This window comes from Phocoena phocoena, chromosome 1, assembly GCF_963924675.1.
Source record: "Phocoena phocoena chromosome 1, mPhoPho1.1, whole genome shotgun sequence".
NCBI classification, from domain to species: domain Eukaryota; kingdom Metazoa; phylum Chordata; class Mammalia; order Artiodactyla; family Phocoenidae; genus Phocoena; species Phocoena phocoena.
Window position 1 is genome coordinate 60,718,382 of NC_089219.1, and position 9,323 is coordinate 60,727,704.

General features: G+C 34.6%; 1 protein-coding gene across 2 annotated transcripts in view; it reads left to right on the top strand.

The window, feature by feature from the left end:
- Nucleotides 1-4,819, top strand: part of LRRC7 (leucine rich repeat containing 7) — a 391,693-nt gene extending 386,874 nt beyond the window's left edge. For both annotated transcript variants that reach the window (XM_065892761.1, XM_065892769.1), the window contains one exon: nt 4,712-4,819. In XM_065892761.1, the coding sequence (XP_065748833.1) occupies nt 4,712-4,819 (108 nt within the window). The remainder of the gene's footprint in view (nt 1-4,711) is intronic.
- The last annotated feature ends 4,504 nt before the right edge of the window (nt 4,820-9,323 follow it).

Here is a 9,323-nt window from a genome sequence, read left to right on the forward strand (position 1 = left end):
TCTCATGATCCTTTGTATTTCTGCAGTGTTAGTTGTTACTTCTCCCTTTTCTTTTCTAATTCTATTGCCATGATTTTTTTTTAATACTACCGTAAAAGCCACTTGAGACTTCAAACTTCCTCACATTTAAAAGTGCAGTGTAAATTTTTCATTGGAACTCTCTAAGAATTTAAGGTCTGTAGGTCAGATTTTTTGATAGAAAAATTTTTCAAATGACTTGGCATATAATTATTGTAGTACTGCTTATACAGTATACTCAGCCCTAAATATATCCTAATATTTAATGAGACTACTCTAGCAGATTAAAATTCTGCAAGGGGAAATAATTCCAGGTAGTTAATGGGAAATGTAAATATAATTACCTAAGATTCCCACTGTTTGGTCTCATAATTTCTGGCTGTCAGGATTAGACAACAGGAAGGCTTGCCCTATAACTCTAAGATGGTTGCTGTATATTTTCATTTTCCCTCATCCCAAGAGCTATAGGCAGTCAAAGGACACTATATTAATGTACTAATGTATATCTAACATACAAAATACATGTATACTGGTCCTTTAAATGTTTGTCCCTTGAGGGTTAGTTTAAATCAATTCAAAATCATAAACCAAGTCTCTAATCCCATTTCTCTTTCGGATTCTTAAAAGAATTGTGCTGTCCTTCTTATTGGATAATCCCACCAATTTTGTGGCCAAGCCTTCTCAGAAACTAGTTTTTAAATTTAGAGCTTTGAATAATAAGAATACAACAGAATTCCTGGGAGAATTACAACATCCTCTGGAGAATTTCTGTGATATAAACATCCATAATTTATCCACTTAACAAAACGTTTAGCAGAAGAAAATCAAAGATAAATTGAGGAAGAAATAAGAGGATGAAATCCAGAAGCCGAGTACATTTTACAGTAAATTGATGAGCTGTAATCACAAAGCTGTACTTTTTGTTAGAATTGCAAATGTTATTTTCATTAACCTTCCATCTTGTCATGTCTGAATCATGCAAAGGGGCAATTAAAAAACCTTTTGTGGCACAGATGTCAAGTGGAATTAAAACAAGGAAGGATACCTTCTGGAAAAAACATAAAAACTATTGTAAAATGAACCTTTATACTTCAAATCAGCTAAAGCCAGAAATACTTTAATTATACATTCTTGAAGCATACAATTTTTAGAATATCTTTTCTTTCATAGATTGTTTTCTTATTAACTTCATTTTGACTTAAGCCATTCACTGAAGTTGCAATTTCCTCAAAATTGCACACATTTTATTATAATCCATGATAGTCTGTGTGTTTATATAAAACATACATAGCCAAATGTGGCAACATATTTTAAAACTTTATTAATTTAACATTTGTTCTTCAAATCATCTTTTGTATTTATATTATATACATATTCAAAATGTCAAATGCATAAATGTAGATTATATGCATTTACGTTTCAAAGCTTCATCAGATTTATACTCTGCAATTAATATTAAATAGTATCCTCCTTTATTTCCTAAGCTCTTCTATTCACACACATGAAACCACCATGAAACCTTTGTAGTTGAAATATTGTCATTTTTCTGAACTTCATGTTAATTGGAAAAGCCCTGCACACATGTAGTAACATAATTATGTCTGATTCCCTGTCTGAACCATCTAAGATGTAAGCCAGATAGCCATATTCATTTGAACAAATACAATGTAAATTCTCTTGGCTCTTCTGTCCTAGAAATATAAATGAAAGTTCTCTAGAACTGAGATTCTATCTTCTCCTTCCATTCAAACCCCTCTGTCATTACCTCCCCTGGTATCAGGCCTACCATAATGTTCCATATCAAGAAATAGGGCAATTGGGCCTCCCTGGTGGCGCAGTGGTTGAGAGTCCGCCTGCCGATTCAAGGGACACGGGTTCGTGCCCCGGTCTGGGAAGATCCCACATGCCGCTGAGCGGCGGCTGGGCCCGTGAGCCATGGCCACTGAGCCTGCGCGTCCCGGACCTGTGCTCCGCAACGGGAGAGGCCACAACAGCGAGAGGCCCGCATACCGCAAAAAAAAAAAAAAAAAAGAAATAGGGCAATTAATCTTAACAAGTTAATTAATTTAATGAACCTAAAACATTTGTTCCAACCTCACAACACCAATGAAACAAATTGTGTCAAGATACAGAGTTGTGACATAAATTCTCATCTAGCCACTAGCTGTGTGAGCATGGATATTTCATGTAACTCTCTGATCCTCACATTTTCATCTTTAAAAAAAAGTTAAGGTTAACTAAACAGTTCCTTCCTCTGACATTTTATCCTTCTACTCTTATGGCTTAATGAAAATTGTATTTCTTAAATTCAAGAAAGTAATAGTGAAGTAATATTAATAGTAGTAGCTAACATTTATTGATCGTTTACAGTGTTCCAGGCCTTGTCCTAAGCAGTTAACATATATTAACTCATTTAGTCTTTAATAAACTTTCTAAAATAATTTGCTTTCTGATCTTTTAGAATCCTTTCAGTAATTTGAAGTCCCTAGTTGTGGTCTTTTAAATAAGCCTCTTGAGATTCACCCAAGTTCTGGCTTAGAGCCAAAACATTTCTGGGGACTAGAATTACAGGTAGAGTCCTAATGTTTATTTGACACAGTGGTCTAATTTATCAACCTGCTTATTTCCTTCTGGGAAATCAACTCTTTGTGTTTCCAACTATATAACTATCATTTGTACTTACAAAGCATGACAACTAAAAGCCAATGCTTTAAAGCAATATTAAAAGCTAATTTATACAAGGAGTCTCCCTAGCTTGAATCAGAACCTGGACTGTGGGTCTGAACATCTTGAAGCCTTGTTTCTTGGAAACAGACCCAGATTCCAGGACAGAATTAATCAAGCTATGCTCTTTCTCTGCTCTTTCCTCTGTGCCTCAGAAAACTAGGGTTAATTGAAGCCTCTAGGAAATACCTGATCCTCGTGGATTTCCTGCTACCTTTATGAGCCCTCTACCTTGATCCCCTTCAGGATCCCCTTTCCAGTTCTCCTCCTGCCAGTTTTCCTGTTCCCTCCCCTCAATGCATTGGTATCCTCGTTCTTTAGTTCAGCCATCAGGCTAGCGTCTGCTTTCTGCCATCCTCTAGCAAAAAGGATTGGGCCCTGTTTCACCTTTCTCTCCCTCACTTCAGACAAATTTATCTAGATGCCCAGATCAACAGCAAACACTGTCTTTAAGTTCTATTCTACACATCCAAAGCCATGGCTCCATCCTGCTCCCCTAGTTAGATTTCCCTTCTTTCACAATGCTCCTTTTTAAACTTATTCTCTGATAATTCTCTCAGCATTCCATGTGGTAAATACCAGAGTGTGGTAAAACCTAACTTCTGTTTCTAATGCTGCCACCCTGACCTCCTTCCTGAACTCCAGTCTCTTATTTCTAAATATATGTGCAACATTTTCCTTGCATGTGTCGTCAGTACCACAAACTCCATTGTCTTCCCAACTAAGCCTGCTGCTCCTCCAAGGTTTCCATTTTCTGTTAATGGCATCACAGTTTGATTCTTGTTTGTTTTCATACCCTTGTCCAATCAGATGCCAAATCTATTGATTCTACCCTAAAAGTTTTCTCCTTTTTATTTCCTCTCAAGTCTCATTGCTCGAGCAGATAGTCTGACTTAGTCTTTCTACTTTTGAGATAGTTCACATGTAACTACAACAACACAATTAAGCCAGAGTTAAAACTATAAGAATGAGAGATTTAGCATTTTGGTAGATCCAAATTTAGGACTAAATGTTATTTTTACCAGTACTAGAATAAGTTAAATTAAACCTGTTAGGAATCTGAATGAGAATTACAGCTTTTGCAAACACTGTAAAGAAAAAAATTATGGTAGGAGGTGATATAGCAACAATTTTAAAGGGAAAATGTTGATTATTTTATCATGATCAATGAAATATCAGTTCAAATCACTAGAAACAATTGCAGTGTTACTATGTCAGTAAAGTATTGAGAGAAATAGTGAGAATATTATGGTATCAGATGACTCAGCCCCAGCTTAGCTGTGTGACCTTAGTCATGTTGCTTGGCCTCTCTGAGGTGTAGCTCTTTCATTTATAAAATAACAAGATGAATCTAGATCACACAGAAATTAATTCGTTTCTGGATGGGATTGAGAACCACTGGTATAAATAATGAATATATTTGCATTCAACAATGAGGGAAACAAAAATTATCTTTTTAATATAAAAACATGTAAATTAAGGACTTTTCAGTGGATCAAAATAAGATCTAACTATACTATATGGTTTGCATGAGTGAAACATTTGACCGTGTTGATGGGTTTATATCAGTGATTATGCAACAAAAAGGCAGTGGTCCTATGAACACTTCCGAACCATCTCAACTAAGTTCCTGCAAACAAATCAGAACAACAACAAAACAACTATCATATTTCAAATGTATCTGTCTGTTACTGACCAGTATATCTCTATGATTAGCACAGTGACTAGGACTATACTAGGACAATCCTAAGTAGGATATACTAGATACTTGTTAAATATTTGTTGAATTAATAGATTGAGTTGAAGCTGGGTGAAATTCGTTGTTCCCATAATTGCAATTCTGCTGTGAATTTTAAAAACACATGACTTGGTTGCTAAATACTCTCTTGAATTTTATTGTTAGAAACAATGATAATGTGATAAACAAGTATCTTACATTGATTGCCCTGTTTTATTTGTGTGTTTACAGGCAAATGGACATAGTTTTGTACATATGGAACATGAAAAAGCTGTATTACTACTGAAGAGTTTCCAGAACACAGTAGACCTAGTTATTCAACGTGAGCTTACTGTCTAAATATTTTTTATAAATAGTGAAGATACGTCTAGCCAGACCTAATGTTCAAAAATAAATTTATACATAGAAACAAATTTTGCCAATTGCTGGACCAATGGCAAACATTAGTGCCAAATGTATAATACTATATGTTAGCACTGGTCATCCTTAAAAATGTTAACTATATAAATATGATGTTCATGTGGTTATGTATTATTTTAACTGTCAGCCTCTGGCTGTGCATTGGTGCAGTTTTGGTTTTGGTTTTGTTTTGTTTTTTTTAATCAAATAAGTTTCTTCTTGAAGTGGATTTCATATAATTTCGGAGCACGGAAGCACACACAAGCTCTTTACAAATTCTGCTCTCCATCAGAAACACTGCCTCAAAGTTGTATATGCCTTTATATAGAAAATACAAATATAAAGAATTGTAATTCCCATAAAATATTTCTAGCACAAGGTACATGTTGGCATATATACAAAAAGAATATAGAGAAAAAACAATATTTTCATAAACTAAACATCTCGGATTGAGAAAGAAAATATATCTTAAAATAATACTTTACTATATTGAATCTTTTTCAATAAAAATTACAAGATAATGCCTTATGAAAGCAACTGTACATATGGTATAAAGTGTTTATATTTGGTTCCATATTCATTTGCTAAATTCTCATAACACAGAGTGAAATATTTCATAAATTAGCCATTTATCTCTGGGACCTGAATAAAAATAGGACAAACTAATTTGTTCAATGCCTTTAGCTAATTACAAAACATGCAGAGTTAAGAAACAGACTAAAGGTCATTGTAGATAAATCTTTTTCACCCCAAATGTAAGCAGTGAATGATGGGTGGCAGGAAAGGTGTTGCTTTATTTCTTTCAAGTTTATGTTGATTATAAACTGTAGCCCCTGTGATTTCTTTACTTGTAAATGTGGAATTTATTTGTGTGTTGCTTTATCCAATTTGCTACTTTTAAATCATTTAAAATGAGTTTGGGGTATTGATAAAATTTATCATTAAGAAAGACTATTGTTAGAAAGTTATGGTGGGTGATAAAAAACTTTGGTAATTAAATATGAAACTTCAAATATAAGTTCTCAGAGCCTTGGTCTACCTGTATTATTAATTTCTGTGCCTGCTTTTGAGGGCAGAAATAGAGAAAATACCTTTATTCCCCCAAAGTTTCAAAGTATATACAATTCTAAATTGTCTCACTGAAAACAAAGATTAGCATAATTAGTATAGAATTAGTTATGTTTACATTGGAAATGTTTTTCTCTATAAATGATCAAAATTCATTTTATAATCCTTTAAAATATTTCTTTTATATATTAGTCATTAATTTGATTAAAATATTAATTTGAAATTCCAGAATAATTTCCCAGAGTTGGTTATATGCATTCTCTCTCATATTTCACATAGCTCTCTTTTTTAAAATATATGTAATGGATTTACATTACATGCTAGTGTTCCAAGTATTTTGTTAGGATTTTCACAAGTGTCACATATTGATGTCACCAAAGCTCTGAGAGTAATATTTGTAAGTTACTGTTTTATGGGGACATTGAAAATATTGTATTTTTGTAGGGTCTATTAAAATGAGTGTCACTTATTAGAAGTACAGTGGTATTTTTTTGGCAATAGAATTTGTCACTTGAAGGCAAATGATACTTCACTTTATAGATGAGGCACTAATTTTGATGTTGCTTTATGTCAGAGTGACATTATACTATGATTTTGTAGGCTTTGACATTTAGCAAATGATTAAATGATTGGCCTCTTTAATATGCTTCCCAGAAGTAACTTTTAAATGCATTTTAATATATTGACAGTTTCTGATGAGAAATGTCTTTCAGAGCCTAATTTTTTCTTTGTCAAAACCTCACACCAAACCACCATATCCAGCCACTGGATAATCAAGATAGAGGCCCTCACTGGCCTCGCAAGATCACCTAAAGGAAAAACAAACCCATGGGAGTAGTTCAGTGGCAATGAAGCACCTCCAATCATCCCATTAGTTTTGTTTAATCTTTTATGGGAGAGGTGGGAGAAGGCCAGATAAAGGACCTCCCAAGTCTTTTTTCTTATGTCAGGTTTCCACATCAAACCCAGGGCTTCAGGAGATGCTTCTGAGGCCAAGCTGAGAGGCTCATAACCCTAGTAAACACCTCTACACTCCTAATGTGACAACATTGTCTTGGGCCATGCTTTAATCCTTCCTGTTCTCAGGAAATGAGGAAAAGAGAAAAGGGATCCCTGACCAACTGGAAAAGAAATCTGATGTGCCAAAGCACCTCATTGTCAATTGTACTGCCATGCTGCAAACTGAAAAAAGGCAGGTAATATTGAAAAGAGGTATTTTTTTTTTTAGGTGGACTGAAAAAAATCACTGATCACTTACAGGGGAAAAAAGTCTAATTGATTCCATGGGTGACCAAAACCAATAATACACTGATTTCTGAGTATTGCCTTTTTTGGATAATTGGCTTTACTTTCTGAAATTAGAATCTGGTTTATGTTAACAAAAACAAACAAACAAAAGTTAAGGGTGTGCCTTTAAAAAAAAGAAAAACCAACAACCACAAAAAAGGAGTGGAATTCATGATGACTCCAATAGACTCACCTTGGTCTTTGATTTTTATTGGAATCTTTCTGCTGAGGAAGCTGTCCTGTACCTAACAGAGGGGAATGAGGAAAATCAGAGGTGGAAAGAATAAGCACCAAAAATTATTAGTAGAATTGCTGCAGATTTTGCAATCCAAATAGGCATTAGTGGACAGTTTTTAAAACTATTTACATGGCTTATCATACATTGTCACAAAAGCTCTATTATGATAATTCCAGCCTGCCAGACAACACAAGCTACCTAAACAAACATAACAATTTTAAAATAAAAGGGTACTTTTGACAAGGCATATTGAAAGTCAATATAACATACAAATATGTATATCATGCTAATTTATTGTTCATTGAAATCTATAAAATATATGTGTTCCAGTTAATAAGAATTGTAATTACATAGATGTCAAACAGCCATGGTTGTTTTGGGGCCTTATGTTGGATTGTGTTTTGGGGATGGAAAGCAGTTTTAAAGAGAGGGTGACAAATCAGCATTAATTTGTTCTTAATCTTAAAGATGATTACACATATATCACTAATATAATTACTTTTTAAAAGCAGGACTGAAATACCTTTTACTGGGAGAGCTAAAGAGAGGGAATATTCAAAGGGAGGAAGGCTTTGAAGAAATTAGTCTTATATATTCATATATTAGGTGAAAAGTATCTGAATTTGCCAAAATAATTGATGAAGCCAGAAAAACATTTTACTTTCATTCATAAAATTGATTTAATATCTCCACCACAATTTAAAGTTTTGGAAAATATAGTGTGTTTGCCAACTTGTCTTTCCATTGGCTTTTAATGCTGTCCTCAGTAAATTTCTGCCCCTCACTGGCACACAGATCAAGAAGGTGTATTCTGACGAATACCCTCTTATCAAAGGGCAATACAACATAACCAGATAAAAAGCCGCGTTGGCATAAGACCACCACTGTAAATCTTTGGTAAATTCAATCAGACAACATATTCGACTGATTCCTGATATACTGACCAAACAGCAGGTTTATTGAAATACTGGGTCAGTAAAAAGTTATGCAAATAATGAAACCTAACAAGTTAAGAAGATGAGTCCTTCATGTAGTATCAAGAAAAGTAGGGCTGAGTGTCTAGTAAAGTTCCTGTCACAGAAATGCTAGATCATTCTGAGGCTTAATAAAATGTTCAGACACTGGGTTGGTGATGTGCCCTCTCTTATGGTTGTAGTTACCTGATCATCTGGGAATTGGGGGGAAATCTTCAGATTCAAAATCACTTGCATGAACTTTTTCCTTAGCAATACACCTTCCACTAAGAAAAGCATCCTGACCTGGCCCAGAGCATTTCCCCCATTGCTCAGCAAAACCATCCCCCAAGTGTACATTATAGCAAGAAAATAGAATGTGGGCTGTGGAAAAATAAATGTGCACCAAAGAAAGCATGTAGGGCAATATTATAGGAGATCCTGTGTATCAGCTCTCCTATGCAATCTTTCAGCTTCATTTGATCTAAACTATTCAGAGAATATTTTTTGAAACACTCCACTGTATAAAACTAAGGCAGATACAATCAAATTTTCTAGTTATATTCTGAACGTTCTGGGGGGCATTTGTGTTTCTAGTATGCAAAACTGACCTCTTTTCCTCACTGCTGCTGCTGCTGTACATCCATTCCTTCAACTCCCCATGATGTTCCAAAGGCAGTAAATGACTTCTTCTATCCTGCTGACACAAGAATAAGAGGCCCCCTTAGAGTTCTGTTTGGAGACCCCTGAATATCAGCTAATGGTTCCAGCTCCCAGTTTGGGAGGAACTTTCTTGGGTGATCAAGGAACTTGGAATAGTAGCATTAACAAAGGCTCAAAGGTGAAAGCAATTATGTGTCTGACAACATCAAACAAACCTTGTATACAAGTGTGAAGG